Genomic DNA, 17,786 nt, shown 5'->3' on the forward strand with positions numbered 1-17,786 from the left:
CCCTTCTCTTTGCATCTGTGGGACCCCGCACAGCCCTTGGCTTATAACAAATGCATAAGCAATGTTGACTGAGTGACTGAGGAGCCTGCCTGCTCTTCTGGGCTCCACAGCTGACCACTGACATCTCCAACTCGGGGGACCTAAAACAGCACTTAAATGTCTCCCCCTACGCATCAACGGCACTCCAACTCCCCTCCGGACACTGACAGCTCCCTAGGTGTCCTTGTAGACTTTTTCACTGCCTCCAACGAGTTACCAGGTCGCGGCCTCCCCTGGAAGCTCTCCACGCTACAATTCCTGTTTTCCTTCTCAGATATAATGTGTGCTCCAGACCAGCTGGCCTACTCCCTTCCCCGCACTTCATCCAGCCTATAAAGCCTGCCTCGGATTAATTAAATTAAAAGAAAGACTAATATCAGCTCAGGGTAGAAAAATTGGAAATTATATACCATTACAGATTTTGTATAAACTACTGAACGTTTAGGGGCTTTCCCAAATTCTTACAACTAAGGGGAACAATTTGATGCAGACCCTTGCGCGTGTATTTTTGGCCACATCTATACTCATTGCACCAGTAATGGGATAATTAGGCCCCAAAGTATGAGCTTTCTAAGGCTATCAATGCATGTGCCCAAACCTGCTTTCCAGAAATAAAGGTGGTACAATTTATACTCCAACCGCGAGCAGTGATGCTGCCCACGTCACCGGACCTTTGTCGGCACCAAGTGAAAATGTCTGTCGATTTCACAGGCGGGAAAATTGGGCCTCAAATTCTTCTACCTCCGTGTCTTTCCTGGTGTTTTCTTTCTGATCAGTTTTCTCTCTTCTCTCCCTCCGCCTCTCCCAGGACTTCCTCTGCTGAACTTCATCCATCCTATAAAACCCCCCTCAGATTCAGCCCTTGCATGCAATCTCCCCAGCCCCGGCCTGGAATGATGCCTCATTCAGAATCCCATCTTTTTTTTTTTTTTAAAGATTTTATTTATTTATTCGACAGAGATAGAGACAGCCAGCGAGAGAGGGAACACAAGCAGGGGGAGTGGGAGAGGAAGAAGCAGGCTCCCAGCGGAGAAGCCTGATGTGGGGCTCGATCCCAGAACGCCGGGATCACGCCCTGAGCCGAAGGCAGACGCCTAACGACCGCGCCACCCAGGCGCCCCAGAATCCCATCATTTCGTCTGCATCTCCTGACTCTGCATTGCAGTGAGGCAGTCTGCGTGGTTCTCTTGTTCCTCATGACACCTTAAATGCCCCGAGAACAGATCCAGATCCTTCTGCACTGCGCTGTACATCTTAGAGTTTAAAAATGTTGCACTACATTTCTATATAGTACGGGGAGAGACCTTCTTCAGCCACATTAATAACGATGCATTAAGAAGTAAAGCTCTGGGAAGTCTGGGTGGCTCAGTCAGGTGAGCATCTGCCTTCGGCTCAGGTCGTGATCTCAGGGTCCTGGAATGGAGCCCCATGTCCAGCTCCCTGCTCAGCGGGGAATCTGCTTCTCCCTCTCCCTCTGCCTCCCCACCTCCACTTGTGCTCTGTCTCTCTGTCAAATAAATAAAATCTTAAAAAAAAAAAAAAAAGAAGTAAAGCTTTAGCAGCACAATAGGACAGAAGTTAATTTATTTAAAAAACGACCTTTGTAATGGTAAAGGTGATTCCTTACTAAACGAAGGGTATAAGGGAAATCCTCCAATTTTCTTTGCTCTTATTTAAAGGTAGGGTCAAATGTACAATATTCCATCAAATGGCCGAGAAAGCAGGTTACCAAAGAGTATGTATAATTCTGTTTTTGTAAAAACAAACAATATAGTAGGGGCGCCTGGGCGGCTCAGTTGCTTAAACGTCTGCCTTCAGCTCAGGTCATGATCTCAGGGTCCCAGGATGGAGCCCTGCATCAAGGCTCCCTGCTCAGCAGGGAGCCTGCTTCTCCCTCTCCCCCTCCTCCCTGACCCCCCTTCTCAAAAATGAATAAATAAAATCTTTTTTAAAAAGACCAGAAAACAACATTTATATCCATGTAAAGCATATATTATATACATATTCACAGACATAGAAAAAGTCTGGAAGCATGTATATCAAAAGTGTTACCAATGGATATTTCCTAATTTTTTTTATAATGATTGTATTTCTTTGGATACTTCAAAAATATTTCTAAATGTCACAGAAAAAGAAAGGAGGATTTAAATCTCGAAGTCCAGAATTAAATCTATTGGTGCCCAAAGGTGATCTCTAGTACCACCTTTGTAAGATTCAATGTTGGCAAGAAGACTAAAAATAATATAACAAAAAGTAATATAAAGAAGAAGAAAGACGTAAGGTTTCTGTGAAGCTCCTTTAAGCCCTCTAGTATAAGAGAAGCTTTTCTTTTTTTTTTTTTTTTTAAAGATTTTATTAATTTATTCGACAGAGATAGATACAGCCAGTGAGAGAGGGAACACAAGCAGGGGGAGTGGGAGAGGAAGAAGCAGGCTCATAGCAGAAGAGCCTGATGTGGGGCTCGATCCCAGATCGCCGGGATCACGCCCTGAGCCGAAGGCAGAGGCTTAACCGCTGTGCCACCCAGGCGCCCCTAAGAGAAGCTTTTCTTTGAACAATTATGTTGACCATTTATTAGTTTGTTTGAAAATAAATGATGTGCCAAAAATCTATCGATGTTTTCCTTTTGTATTTTCCGTGACACAGACCACAAACCGTTTATTGAACTGCAATCTCCACGGACTGCCAACACTAGCGAATTAAAAGTTGCCTTTTAGAATCATAAACTATAATTAGCTCTCTGGCGGACTTCAGTGGAGAAACATGTTTTGTTTTGTTTTGTATCAAATATATTCTGTCCTGCCCTGCTTTAAACACCTATCACGTAATAGCGCACATAAAAGGCTAGGCTAGGTGATGCCTTGGGGAAGAAACAATTGTGGGGAGAGAGAGATAGAGGACCAGAGAAGCCTTCATCAGAAATGGGGGAAAATGGGATGATTATCTGATGCCTCTCAAAACACAAGCATAGGATTGCTGTACAGTTGAAGCTTAGAAATTGTTTGCCAAATGAATAAGAACTCTGCTTTCTCCCCAGGAGACAAGGGATACTTGTTATTTTTAAGTAATCTCTATACCTGATGTGGGGCTTGAACTCACGACCCTGGGATCGAGAGTCACTGTCTACCCACTGAGCCAGCCAGGTGCCCCCTGGTAGACTTGTGATTATTGTGGGATGCATCCTAGGACCTGAAGAGAGAAAGTTAAAAGGAAAGGGAATGTTGCTGGTGTCTCCTGGCGATAAACAGATATTGGTGGAAAACAATACAGCACTGGTCTTAAAATACAAGAGAATGGATTGATTCTAGATTTGAGGAGGAGAGGAGAGGGCTATTTCAAGAAGGAAGTCACTTATGTATAAAAAGTCACTCAGGTTCTCTAATGAGGGTCCTCACTTGCCATATTTCGACGCTCGACTTGCGTGTTTTCTGCCAGTGCAAAGCCAGAGTGGAACACACCATTAACAACAGTGACTTCTAATTTCGAGGTGAGTCTCATCTGAGCACCGGCTCATACTTGGGGAGGGTTGTCAGAGGAGGAAGCACCAGATTTCAGAGTCTCTTCATCACGCCAACTGTCATTATGGAAGGACTACCTTATGACCAGCCCAGCACAGAGCCCTCGATCCTGCATCATTCCAACCTGTGTCATGTGGGGCTCATCGAATCTCAGCGTTCCCACCTCCTAGAGCTTGACTTCTCCAGGCATTTAACATCCACAGACTTCAGACTCCTCATCCGTTAAATGAAAATGGTAATTTCTGTATCTCATGAATTAAATGCGATAAAGGATGTGAAAGCACTTTTGTCAGGTCTTATGTAAAGATGTTAGGTCTTACATTTATTTTTTGTAAGGACACTGGGAAGAAAAGAGTCCCCATGTGGTCTGACCTCTGCTGACACCTCCCAGCTCACTTCCTTCTCTATCGCTCTTCCCTGCCCACACTGGTCCCTAGATCACTAAGCTCAGGCCTGCCTCAGGACCTTTGCACCAGCTAGCTCTGCTCCCTGGAGTCCTCCTTCCTCAGATCTTCACACGGCTGGCTCCTTTGCATTGTTCGGGTCCCCGTGAACCTTCTTAGCTAAAGCAGCATCCTCCCCTACCAGGCAAAATGCCATTACCCTCATTTATCTTCCTACCATCATATATAATGACTTATTTGTGTTTATTGTCTGTCACTCCCAACTAGTATATAAACTCCAAGAGGAAAGGGACTTTCGTATCTAATGTCACCACTTCATCCCAGATACACAGTAGGCGCTCAGTAATATTTGTTGAGTCAATCAAATGATTGAAGAATGTGTCATGGAGAAATAGTCCAGTTAGAAACCTCTGGGCAGCCTAAGAAGAGCTATCTAGAAAATTCCAGATCAACCGAAACTTTCTTTTTTAAGTGCTAACTGAGCATGTACAAAGCAGAAGAAAGATGCCTGGTCGCTATGCAGAAGGAGTACCCTGTGTACCACAGAAATTAAGAATGGCTTTAGAAGCATGCCAACTGTCAGTATGAGCATGAAGCAGGTGTGCAACTTGGACCAGTAACTGAGCTCTCCAAGGCCATATCCTCACTCCCTGAACGGGACAGTGCGATCTATTTCACAGGTTGTGGCGAGGACTGAATGAGATCATCCATGAAAGCCTCAGCCCAGGGCACAGCAGGCAGGCTGTGGGTAAGGGAGCAGAACCAACAGCCTCTTTTAAAGCAGTAGTTCTCAACCTCCCCCTCCAGAACGCTCCCCACCCCCTAGCCCTCTGGCCCCACCCACTGAAATCCTTATTGAATTGGTCTGGGGTGCAGGAGGGGCATGGGAATTTTTAAAGGCTCCCCTGGGGATTCTAAAATGCAGCTGGGGTTGAAAACCATTTTGCCTTAAAGATACCCGCAGAGTAAGTTCTTAGTCAGAAGGACCTGCCAAAATTACACTTTGGAATCAGAGTTACTTTTCTTTGAGAGATGGCCTGTCATTTCCCCACACTCCACAGTGGATGAGTGGGTTTTCCTATGGGGTGTTTTCAGTCCTCTCCCCCTACTCTCCATCCTCTCTCAGACACACACTTACACAGACTTTAAAGAAGCGTTTGGGATTCTAGAATGTTTGCCGACAAGCTGTGGCTGCGTCATTTGAAACAACAGTAAGAAACCGCGCGTCCGACGGTGCAGTGTCTAACTCGGGTTTGGGGCTGGCGGGTTTGAAAATACTGGTCAATTAACAGTTAATTGTGAATTGGAACAATATTCAGGACTCACAAAGGTCATGATGACTTGAGCCTAGAAACTGGCTCCAGTCAGGATGCTGGCAGTGGATCACAGACTGACTTAATGTGTCTCCCTGCAGGCTAGGTGCCGTTTTATCTTGCACAACCTGGCTTTTCGAGAACTATTACCACACGGGTGTTTCCCTCCCATGCGCTCAGGACCACTGTGAGCCCTTAGATCATTTATAATAACGTTCTGCAGGATAACGAGGTCTTGAGTTAATTCAAACAATTAAATCGTAAACATTTTTTTATTGGCAACTTTGCAAATAGCAAAATATTGTGGTCCTGAAATAAAATAACTCTACCCCAGGTGTCTATAAATTATCGGATTTGGAGCCTGCAAAATACCAACAGTGTCAGCGTGGAGTCAAATACTTCTGCAGTTACGTGCGTTGAGGGTATAAATTCATGCTTTTTTCTATGTGTGTGTGGTTTCCAGTGTGGTTGGAAATAAATATATTTAAAATGTCAGTTTATGGCTTTGATAAATTACTGGGGCACGCACACACCACATTATTCATCGGACGTAGTTTATATGCTCTGAGCTGGAAAATGATGAACTATTTTTATCTCCCAGGAAACTAACCCAAGGGCTTTTGGTGGGCGTTTGATCTCTTAACCAAAGGGAAAAACAATGCAATTTCATTTTCTGTCTCTCTAAAACACCCTTTTAAGGAGACATTAAGTTGGCAGCAGCATTGGTGAGTCTAACCGACAAATTGGAAGGATCTGGGGCAGGTCAGGCAGAACCTTGATTTTGTCATCAAAGCTGGAGTGGAAAGGGCACTTTAAGAAAAAAACAAACTTAGGTCCGGAAGGGCCCAGGTAAAAATTCAGCATAGAATTCCATGTGAATTTGGATTCTGAAATTATGTGACACAAACATATGAACAAAGTGTCATGTAATGGACCTACTTTGAAAGAAAGTAACAATCCTATTTTACCTTCATTTCTGCGGGGAAATGAGGTTTAGGTTGGGCAAGTGCTGAATTATGCAAGGTGGTCAGAAGATCTTCCTTGAAAAACTGGCCCAGTGTGGAGAGCAGGTGTGCTGTTGTAGGACTCCACGGCCACAGTGAGGTCTTCTTTCCCGTGCTCTGCCCCTCGTGGGCGTTTGCTTCCGTCCGCACTGGCCCCACGAAGGAGGTAGCTGATTCCGATGTGTACTTTATCTTTCCTTGCTTACAAACTGTCGCTGTTGTTTCTCCTGTCTGTCTAATCCCTCCTGCTGGGGCAGTGCCTCCCGTTCTCCCCACCAGCTATAAGCTGGTTAAAGACAAGAATTAAATGAAATCCAGGCTCTGAGTTCAGGCCTGAGGGCCTGATCCAGGGAACTTAGTGAGCTTTTTGGGAAAGGTATTACAGCGGTTCAGAGACTGACTTTGGGGGTGGGCTCTGGCTTTGTTCCAGATTAAGATGTATCTGAGATAGTTGACCTTTACCCCCGTAGGACACTCAAGCCTTCCATGTGTATACGCCCAGGAACGCATCTGACTCGTAGAGAGGCAGCCTGGTGTGGTAGTTGGGACTGAGCTCCTGGCCAGGCCCCGGGCTTGAGTCCCACGTAGGACCCCTGTGACCCAGCATGACTTCTGTAACATCCACCTGGTGAGGAAAATAAGTTCGGAGCTGTCATGGGCACTTGTTCTAAGTGGCTGTTTAAAGTACTTAGAACAGGGCCTGGTATACAGTAAGTGCTAAATTAGTGTTTGTAACTAAAATGATAAAGCTTACTGAAGTTGCTACTCTCACTCAAAGATCAGCTTTTGCCCGTTTATTCAAGAGCAAAGCCATTAAGTCAGTGTCTCTCATCTTGTTTATGAAAAACAAAAACAAGAACAAAAATCCCACCAAAGCCCTGAACACACTGTGTGCAGAGCAGCCCGCTGGGTGTTCCCTTCGGCACCATCTGCTCTCCATCACTGACCTGCTACCACTCCGAAAGGGTTATTTTCTCCAAAAGTCTTCCATGTCATTTTGACACAGGTAAAATTTTTTAAGAGACAACTGAAATTTGATTACAGTGAATCTGTTAGGCGATAACAACCTTAAATCGTAAAGGTCTATAGATATTCCTAAACAACTTACCTTATCCATTCCCACTTTTAGCTCACATTCCACATTAATGTGTAGGGTGTTAGTCTTTTAAAAGTTTAAATACAGATTTTTTTTTTAATTAGAAAAGAAATACGTGCTTAATGCAGAAAATCTGAAAATTCAGATGAGCACAGGGGGAAAAAATCATGCTCCTACCAGCCAAGCCGGTCAATTAGCCCATTATGGGCTTCGTGGTTCTTTTACCACACGTTGTATATATTTGCCTGCATCTGATCGTTTGTTAGAAACACATTTGCATATACAGGTTGAAGTTTTGGGGGAGAGATTTTTCTGGTATTCACTCATGTGAGAAATTTAAAAAATATAGGAGAGTGGAAAGAAAACAAAAATTGACTGCTTGTGAGCAAAGATGCTTTCTCCTCCCCACATCACGCAGCTAGTGCTTCTGATTCGAGCCTGTCTGCTGCGCATCTGTGTAGGAGGGATAATTACTGGCCAGAGGTCCCAGCCTCTGGTCAGGGCGGAGTGTGGTCCAGGGAAAGCAGGTTCCAGTGGGGTGTCCAGATGGGACCTTGACGTTGGGCCTGTCCTGTGAAACCTGGTGGGAAGGCTCCCTACAAGTTCAACTGGCTCAGTTTCCCCTTTGACTTCTCTAATCACAGCAGGGTAGTGGCTGGACTGGAACCAGGATCCCAACCTCTGTCTCCCAGAGCTGTACTTCTGCTCTAGGACCCACACAGTAGGTCCTTAATAAATAAAAATCTATTCAATGAAAAAAAAGTCACCTAGAGTCTCACCACCCAGAGATAACGGCTGCTAACATCTCCTTCTTCCTTCCTTCCTTCCTTCCTTCCTTCCTTCCTTCCTTCCTTCCTTCCTTCCTCCCTCCCTCCCTCCCTCCTTTCTTTTCCTTCCTTCCTTTCCTTTTCTTTTCTTCTTTTTCTTTCTTTCTTTTCTTCTTTCTTTCTTTCTTTCTCTCTTTCTTCCTTCTTCCTCCCTTCCTCCCTTCCTTTCCTTTCCCTCTCTTTCTCTCTCTCTTTCTGAGCCCAGTGCAGGGCTTGAACTCACGACCCTGAGATCAAGACCTGAGTTGAGATCAACAGTGGGATGTTAACCGATTGAGCCACCCAGGCACTGCTAACATCATGTTTCTAAGGGGAGAGAAAAGTTGACTATACACCACATATTCTGATTTTCAGCATGGTTATATGGGCACAGTCTAGGTAGGACTGGTGACAAATTATCCTCAGGGTTTTAGGGTCCACCACCGTCCCTCTAAGAAAGAAAGAAACAAAACCCTAATGACTCAGGTCCTATGATATGTGTTTTAAAAGGTATAGAAAACATTAGTGATTATGTTTTTTAGTCGTTCTTTTGGTAGCTTATTTTAACGTTCACTCCAGATTTTCTCCATGATGAATTAGTAAGAAATCTGAAGATTGCCAAAGTTTCCAACTTACAATAACAAGTGGGGAAAGGAGACAGATCTGAATGTTTCTCAGGTTAAACACACCAACAGCAGAATGGGGACGAGCACACGGCTGGTGAGGGAGGGGCTCCTTGGTTAACAGAGGGCCCCAGGCACACAGTGGGGACAGAGGCAGTGGCTGGCTGAGCTGGCCCTTCCCATGCTGGCCTGATTGGCCCCAGCCCCGCTGCCTTCTTCCACCTGGCAGGTTTCCATCAATGCCAAGGCCCCCAGGACTCTGAGGAAGGAGGCTCTGCTCTGATCTGTCGCCCCCTCCTAAACTTTTCCTATTGAGAACCCGGCTGTGCCCCTCACGAGCCAAGTAGGGTCAGCTTGGAGAAAATACTCTTTGAAGGCTTTTGTGAAATCTGGCTAACATTTCCTGCCACTTCCCCATGGCCTGTGGTTGGAAAGTTTCTCTAGCCTGTAATACAGATTTTTAAAGTTAATGATAAACTTATTTGTGAATTATCTTTAATTCCATCATGCCAGTTATCAGAGAAGCCCAGACATCTGCAGTCAATCGTTTACCTGAAAGGGGATCTCCAGTGCTGTCTGGAAAGCCATTTTCTTCTCCCTGTCAACCAGAAAGCAACCTTCATTAGAATCACACCCATATGTGAATGGAGATAGTATCAATTTTCTAACATAGTTAAATTTCCACCAGAGCTTGGCAGGGGGTGGGATGGATCTCACGGACAGGATTGTAATGGGTAGGGAACTATGCATCTTCCTCTGAACAGAAGCTCCTGGAGAGCAGGAGTCTGGTCTATTTGCTCCCTGTGCTGGGTCCTCCTGTGCCCAGGACAGTGCCTGGCACATAGCAGACCCCAATGGATGAAACAATGTGCTACCGTCTTACTTTTATTTCACACGAGGGATGATTTTTATTTTATTCCCTATCTACTCCTTGCTTGGGCTTGTTGTCAGTCTAGGTTGTAATTTGTTTCTGTATCTATCATATTTTTTAAAAACGTATTTCGAAATTGCAAAGAGACACTGTCCAAGGCAGTGTCCAAATCTCGTGAGAGCTGACTGTGCTTCTGCCCTTCTGCTGGGGGTTCTGTCTTGACGAGCAAGGCCGTGCTGTGGAACAGGCTCCACGGATGGATTTCCTGTGACCTTGCAGGAGGCTGAGTGTGTGTGTGTGTGTGTGTGTGTGTGTGTGTGTGTGTGTGTGCAATGAAGTCAACACAGGGGACCATCATCAGGCCATGTTTGTTTATGTTAATGCCATCTTCAGACAATGAAAACCTCTCTCAGCAGCGGGTCTGACCCCCTCCATTGGGTTCCAGAAGCCGCACCGGCGTGGGGTCTAGCTGCACTCGTAACCTGAAGGACCTCGCTTACCAGCTCTGGTCTCGGCACCCTCATTTGTAGACTGAGGTGGGCGACAGACTGGCTCATCACTAAGGTGCTCTGCGTTCTGTTTCGCCCTGAAAAGGCGTGCTAACTCCCTGCGGTCCAGCCCTTCAAGTCTTTTTCTCTCCATCGTCTAAGAAGCCGTCCCCCTCACTCCACGCTCATAAATTCCCATGTCTCAGCAGCATAGATACATTTGTCTAATTATGAGTCTCATTTTTTTTTCTACACAAGAAGCATTCCCATGTTTAACCAGCCAGATCCCCGCCCCCGCCCCCCAACGAATCTAAATCTCTCGTTTCTGTTTGAGTCTTGCTGTTCTAACTGGAGCGCAAAGAAACCCGCTCGCTCTGTGTATACAGCGGGTCAGGGTTATGGGAAGTTTTTGAATGAACACAAATCTCTCTGTTTTTTCCTTTTACAGGGTTAACCCCAGAAGCTTCACAAGGGTGGGGCCACCGTTGAACGGGTCATGTAGGGACCTGCCTTCCCACATCTGTGGAACCGTGGCAGGACCGGGCAGGCAGGCCCTTTTATCAGCAAAGTCACGGTTCTGCTCACCGAATTGGAAACGTGCACGGAGCAAACAGGAACAGGACCTTCCCCTGGTGTTCAGGGACACGAACGTGAAAACTGGACAGACTCGCGCCACGGAGGTCCCCGCTAACCCAGGAGCTTTCCTTTCACGAGACACTACGTTACGTGGCCTATGTGCCTTGATGTCTCATAACTGCAGACGGTTTTTACCAAAGACAACGTCCGGCCTGAGTCATCCCCGTGACAGAGACGAGGGACATGACGTGACTCAGAGTGACTCACGAAGTACCATCTCTGTTCTTGCTCTCATTATTACGTTACGCTCCTTCTGAGGTTAGTTTTCTAAGAGTGAAATCGGAAGACTTATTTTTGCATTTGTTAAAATGGCCTTCCCTAAGCCACTTTCAGCACCCGGTTTATACCAGTTCCCCATGTCAGAACCTATATGCAAAGACAGAGAAATCTGAACCCTCGACCTCCAGGCCTGCCCTCAGATATGCTGGGGAAGTAGAGACGCACACCAATAACTAAAATACGTGGCAGATGGTGCTGAGTTCCAACAGGGAGGTATAGACACAGTCAGAGGGGAGATGGTTCCTCCGACAGGAAAAAGCACAGGAGGTTTCGTTGAACCAGAGATGTTTGAGACACGCTTTGCTGAGGATGTGGACAGTGGGCACTTGGAGGCAAGGGCACTGAGCCGGGGGCCCTGTGAGCCGCCAAGGAAGCGGCAACATGGCGGCTGTAGGGCGCCTTGTCCGAAGAAAGGCCATGAGAGGCAATAGAGGGAGGGGCTCTGAGGCCGCACTGAGGCCCGGAAGCCTGTCAGGAGCTGGGCTTCATCTCACAGACAGGGGCGGGGGGTCACTCAGGAGCTCTGTCCACAAGCAGGCGTGCTCAGAGGCGTCCAGGAAACGCGGCTGTGTGTATGGAAGTTACGGAGCATGTACAGACCCAGTGACTATGCGGTGCTGTGGGGAAAAGCAAGATGGCCTCGGAGGGGACGCTTAATGAGACCCCAGACCACTCATCTGGGAAAGGAAGGGATAACGCCGCAGCCACTGCAGAGATACGCGCACGAGCCAAAAGGAGATGAAATCAAGTTTTTTCAAGAGTGATGGATGAGACTACGAGACGTCCATGGGTATTGAAAACATGGTGCTGGTCCTTGAGGGAGGTCAGGGCCGGAGATGAAAATACGGATGCCGACAGTATTAGGGAAGAAGAGAGGTGCTGGAGAGCAGGACATGTGCTCACAGCCTTGAGGAGCAGCCCGACACCTACATTTTGGGGGGCAGGGGAGGGAATGAGGAGGAAAGCAGAGAAGGGAGGTCAGAGAGGAGGGAGAAAAGCAAGAGGTGATAGCATCAAGTTAGGGAAAGTTCAGGGGCTATGTAGGCCCCGCGAAGACAAGATCTGGCGAGGAGATGAGTGGTGATATCTGAGCACGGTTGCAGCAGACATGGACGCCAGCTCCTACCAGGTGGGCGGTGAGGACAGAGGTGTTAGCCCGCAGGGCTACCCACCCCCACACCCTTCTGTCTGCTCAACTTCCTCTTACTGTTGAGGTCCCGGCTTAGACATCACTTCCTCTTGGAAAGCCTTCTGCAAACTCCCAGTGTGGGTCATGTGTTGGGGGCATCCTGTCTGCGCATCCCACGGGATGCTTGCTACACTGGGTGTGGGGGTTTGAAGTGTCTCTCTTCTGCACTAGACCACAGGACTGCCAGGCAAGGGCCCTTGTCCATGCCGTCCTGTGATTAGCACGTTGGAAACAGAGAACACAGACTATCTGTGGAAGGGACAGCGAGTGGGCAGGAGGAAGGAAAGAAGACACAAATATTGTGTGGAGTCTGGTCTCTGGAGCAGGGGATGAACTGCCATCCTCCAGGATGTTCTCCCCATGCCTCCCTCATGCTTCCAACCCTGCTCATTGGCCTCATCTTCTTGGTCACTGATTCTGTGGCCTCCACCCCCACTCCACTGTTCTGGCCTCACCTGGATTCCTGTCCACTCAGTCATGGTCCAGTGTCTTAACCATGTGATTAAAAACACCCTAGACTTGTCTGTTAGCTGCGGGCCCGTGGCCAGTCCTTAGCTCTGCCCTCCCTTCCCCCTGTCTTGCTCTAAACTGCTGAGTATTGCTTGGGAAAAAGAAGTGATAACCCTCCCACATTCGTAAGATTACATATCTGATCTCAGCTGTTCCTCCGTCATGCTTGTTCTTTCTTCCACTGTCCTCCTTAAGGCCCTCCTGGGTTTTGTTCCAAACCTTTTCCACCCAGCTGAAGGCCTCATACCCACTTGTGCTTCTTATCCTGAGAAGGGGCTGGGTCAATGTGTTTGTCCCTACTCTTCTCCTTTTCTCTTATCTCCAAAGAGATGGCGTCTTTTCACCTTCAAGACCCAACCTTTATCCTTGAACTGTGGTCATGTGCAGATGTTTTTAATGGCACTTACTGGGAAGGGTGGGACATACCTTATTTGTCTTTATATTGCCTAGCACTGATATTAGATGCTGTGTTCAGAAATGTTAGTTCAATATAATTGAGCCCAGAATCGTCGCAAGGGGGCCTCTCGCTACAGCACAGAACCTGCTTCCAGGACCAGGTCAGGCCTGCGGAGTGCAGGGGTAGACAAGGGAGCAGAGGACCAGCTCATGGACAAGGCCCAGGATACAGAGGATGTGGCAAGTTCTGTGATGGTTCTGGGAGCAGCTGATGTGAAGGATTTCCAGAAGGAGACCATGGGCTCCACCTGGAGATCAGAGGGTTGTGACAAACCAGTAGGAAACATGGGCAGATGATCCCTGGTGGCAGACAGGGCCAGCACCAGTCCTCAGGAGGTGTGCTGGTGATGGGAACCCAACATAAGCCCAGTTCTAGGAACTAGAGTCCACAGGACTGGGGCACAGAGGTCCAGCCTGTGGCATCCCTGGGACCCAGGACTGGGGCCCGAGGGATTGAATGGTGCTCAGTCGCACAAGCTGTAGCTTGAGATCTCGTTCCCCCATTAAAACTGATCCAGGACCTTGGAGGACAGAGTCGTGGGTCAGAGCGGCACCGGGCTCAGCTGTGAGCAAGCCAGGACAGCAGGGGTCTCCTATCACATACAAGTCCCCCTGTTGTAAGCCAACCTCTGAAACCAGTCCCCTCATTCTACTCCCTTTCTTCTTCCCTACTTCTTTCCAGACTTCTCAAGGACTTACTTCTGCACGTGCCAGGCACATGACCCTTTGGGCTAGCTCATTGGCTACTCCGAGTACTTCTCAGGAGCGAAGGGCTACTCTTTACAAACGACAAAAAAGACTTCTGTTTAAAAGCCTTGTTTTAATTCTGAATGAAGTTCAAGTATAAAGTATCGGTTTTATGGGAGCGAATAGTTTCTGGGTATGGTTGGGTCTGTGTGCCAAAAAAGAAAGGTCTAGGTAAGAAAAAAGAGGGAAACCACCCAAATGTCCGTTGGCATATGAATGGACTAACAAAATGTTGAATGTGACCCAGCCTTAGAAAGAAGGAAATCCTGACCCAGGCTACAACATGGATGAACCCTGAGGACATTACGGTAAGTGAAATAAGCCAGTTACAAAGGGACAAATATTGTATGATTCCAGTTATATGAGGTACTGAGAGGAATCAAATTCAAAAGACAGAAAGTAAAATAGTGATTACCAAGAGTTGGGGTGAGTGGAGAAGGAATTCGTGTTTAATGGGTACAGAGGTTCAGTTTGGGAAGATGAAACGTTCTAGAGATGGATGGTGGTGATGGTTGCACATGAATGGACTTAATGCCAAGAATCATATACTTAAAAATGATCAAGATGGGAAATATTATGTTATGTGTATTTTACCACAATAAAAAATTTTTTTTCTTAATCTTCTCAGGAAATCTGAAGGGATTGCGAAGTTGAACGCTAATGCTTTATATAAAACCAAACAGGCTAAAGAAAATCTCCATTTTGTAAAGCCTTCTCATTGTGAATATGGGGGAATTACCTAATATTTGGGCAGAGGTGTTAACTGCTGCCAAGAATTCTTTGAGCAGAAAGTTGGCTAGGCTACCCTCGTTTTGTGCTTTGGTTGTTAGCTTATACACTGGTCGCCAGGTCCCATTTCTGCTCAGGGAGCTGCAGGCACCAGGTGACCAACAGCCACGTCTGCGGATTTCACACAGGGCTCCCACAGGGCTCTGGAAACTCGCATGGATTTCACACAGCAGCAGAACCCCCACGGCCAAGAACACACTGTGGGGAAGACTTCCTCCTCACAGAGGCATGTGTACGTCATGTATGGTCCGTCCCACGTGGGGCTGGACTGACAGACCGGAGACGCTGACAGATTGACAGGGAAGGTACCAAGCCGTACGTAGGAGCTGGTCTTCTGGGAAACACGCCCTTCTGGACTGTCTGGTTCCATCTTTAAATGTCTACACTTAGCTAATTAATAAAGAGTTCCATCTTTGTTATTTTGTAAGGATAACTGCGTGGGAAAGCACTTAACCTGATGATCACCTGAGTCTGCTTGGAAACCACCACGAAGACCAAAACCAAGTTATCACTGCTCACTTGGTGGGAGCAACCTGAATTAGACCCAAAGAGCCAGAGAAGAGCTACCTTCCACTTGAATGACTTGCCCAGGCGGGGTACCAGCTCAGTGAAATTCCGTAAGTAGCTTCTTCGGGAGAACGACCAACGCTAAATCTCGATCTCTGCTTTAAGACAATATTTTTGTAAATGGCTTTGAAAATATGATTTTAAAAGCCTGGGTGTGCAATAGTAACAGATCTTCTACAGCTCGGATTTAGAGTGTTCTAGACTCTCTTCTGTCACACGCCCAGTGAAACTCAAGCCACTTTCAGTGGTGTGAATTCCCAAGACACAGCAGGTATCCATGCAACTCTCCTGAATGTATTAAATGATCAACCGCTTTTACACAGTAGGACTAGACTATGCGTCTCCTGTTGGATTTTTCTAAAGCAATTTATACTTAATTCTTTTTCTGCAAATTAATAACAATTATTACAGTAACTGTTTACACTTTTACTTTTTGCTGAAGTATACTATGTATATAAAAAGCTGGGCATATCTATTTATTTGAAAGTATATTCCAGAAACCAGCCTTCAGAAATGCATTTAATTTAGGATACGTTTACCAAGCACCGACTCAGTGTCCAAGACCATTCTCAGGCTTGCAATTTGGAGACAAAGGATCCATATCCTCGCTGCTTCAAGGTTACAAGCCAGTAATGAAACAAAGTCATGAGCATAAATACTGACACCACAAGGAATGAGTGATGTATTAGAAAGGCACAGAGAGAATGCCAGGGGAGCATAAAGGTGGGCAGGAATTCAAGTGAGACCACAGGGAACAGGGGAAGTTTCATTGAGGATGAAAGAACAAAATGCAGAAGAATGGAAATTTGAAATAAAGGCTGCCCTGCTTTGCTGGGGTGAGAGCAAACACACAGGTTTGTGTACATTTGGTTCAAAGAGGGTTCTATCCAACTGCAAGGAAGACCTGCTATTCTGGAGTTGAAGTGGGGGTCAAAGCCCACAGGTGCTCCCCTGCGACTTGGAGGCCAGGCACGCTTAGGTGTAATTTCATACCCTTGCTATGGTTTCAAAGGTGAAGGAGGCAGGGGTTTTCCCCTTGAGCATGAAGTATAGTTGATTACTGTTCTGAAATATCACCAAGTGTTTCACAGGAGGTTATGGTTTGCACGTGCAAAGGCAGCAGGTGTCACGGAGAGGCAGGGGGTTGCTGCCTAGATTTCTAACACTTGCAAATCCCAGGTGAAGGACGCACGTGACGCTGGAGCACAGACTCGTGCAAGATGAGCAGACACTCTCACCAGCCTTCAGTTCACCCTATCATTTTCCCTCGGTGCATCATTATGTGGGGACACGTGGTGGCAAGTGCCAATATTTGGAAGGTGGTTTAGACCTTTTTTAAAAAAAGATTTTATTTATTTATTTGAGAGAGAGAGCACGAGACCGGGGCAGAGGGAGAAGCAGACTCCCCGCTGAGCAGGGAGCCGGACGTGGAGCTGGATCCCAGGATCCTGAGCTGAGCCGAAGACAGAGGCCCAGCCGACTGAGCCCCCCAGGCGTCCAGTAATGCATTTTCAACTTAAATATTTTTAACTTATGAAGAGTTTATGAGGACATAACCCCACTGTAAGTTAAGGAATATTGTTATTCAAATTTTTATAAAAAGCCACAAGAGACATGAAAATCTTTCTCTCGATCTCTCAGCCCATCTCCCACTCCAGAGGTTACTGGTTACAATCTGGGGCGTGTCCTTCCTGACTCCTTAGTCATAGGAACCAAGACTGACACAGTTTTTTAACTGCAAACCATACAAGTCTACACCCTTTTTTTTTAAGTGGAGGAGGAGCAGAGGAAGAGGGAGAGAGAGAATTTTTTTTTTAAAGATTTTATTTATTTGTTTGATAGAGAGAGAGACAGCCAGCGAGAGAGGGAACACAAGCAGGGGGAGTGGGAGAGGAAGAAGCAGGCTCACAGCAGAGAAGCCTGATGTGGGGCTCAATCCCATAACGCCAGGATCACGCCCTGAGCTGAAGGCAGGCGCTTAACCGCTGTGCCACCCAGGTGCCCCAGGGAGAGAGAGAATTTTAAGCAGCATCCCCACCTAGTTTGGAGCCCGACAGGGGGCTCGATCTCACAACCTAAGATCATGACCTGAGCCAAGATCAAGAGTCAGACACTTAATTGACTGAGCTACCCGCGTGCCCCTACAACTTTTTTTTTAAATAATGTGTATTTTTTAAAAGATTTTATTTATTTATTTGAGAGAGAGAGACAGAGATAGTGACAGAGAGCACGAGCAAGGAGGAGAGGGAGAAGCAGGCTCCCGACTGACCAGAGAGCCTGATGCGGGACTCGATCCCAGGACCCTGGGATCATGACCTGAGCCGAAGGTAGCTGCTTAACTGACTGAGCCACCCAGGTGTCCCCCTACAATTTGTTTTAATATTATCTTATGGAGGGCGCCTGGGTGGCTCAGTCGGTCAGGCAGCTGCCTTCGGCTCAGGTCATGATCTC

The 17,786-nt window shown here is 46.8% G+C and overlaps 1 protein-coding gene across 3 annotated transcripts in view; it reads right to left on the reverse strand.

Annotated features, from left to right (window-relative positions):
* The window catches only part of EDARADD (EDAR associated via death domain), a 67,186-nt gene that overhangs the window by 10,290 nt on the left and 39,110 nt on the right, over nt 1–17,786 (reverse strand). For all 3 annotated transcript variants that reach the window (XM_045802322.2, XM_045802321.2, XM_045802320.2), the window contains one exon: nt 9,356–9,401. In XM_045802322.2, the coding sequence (XP_045658278.2) occupies nt 9,356–9,401 (46 nt within the window). The remainder of the gene's footprint in view (nt 1–9,355; nt 9,402–17,786) is intronic.

Source organism: Ursus americanus, chromosome 6 (assembly GCF_024610735.1).
Source record: "Ursus americanus isolate L20-20 chromosome 6, mUrsAme1.1.p, whole genome shotgun sequence".
NCBI lineage: Eukaryota > Metazoa > Chordata > Mammalia > Carnivora > Ursidae > Ursus > Ursus americanus.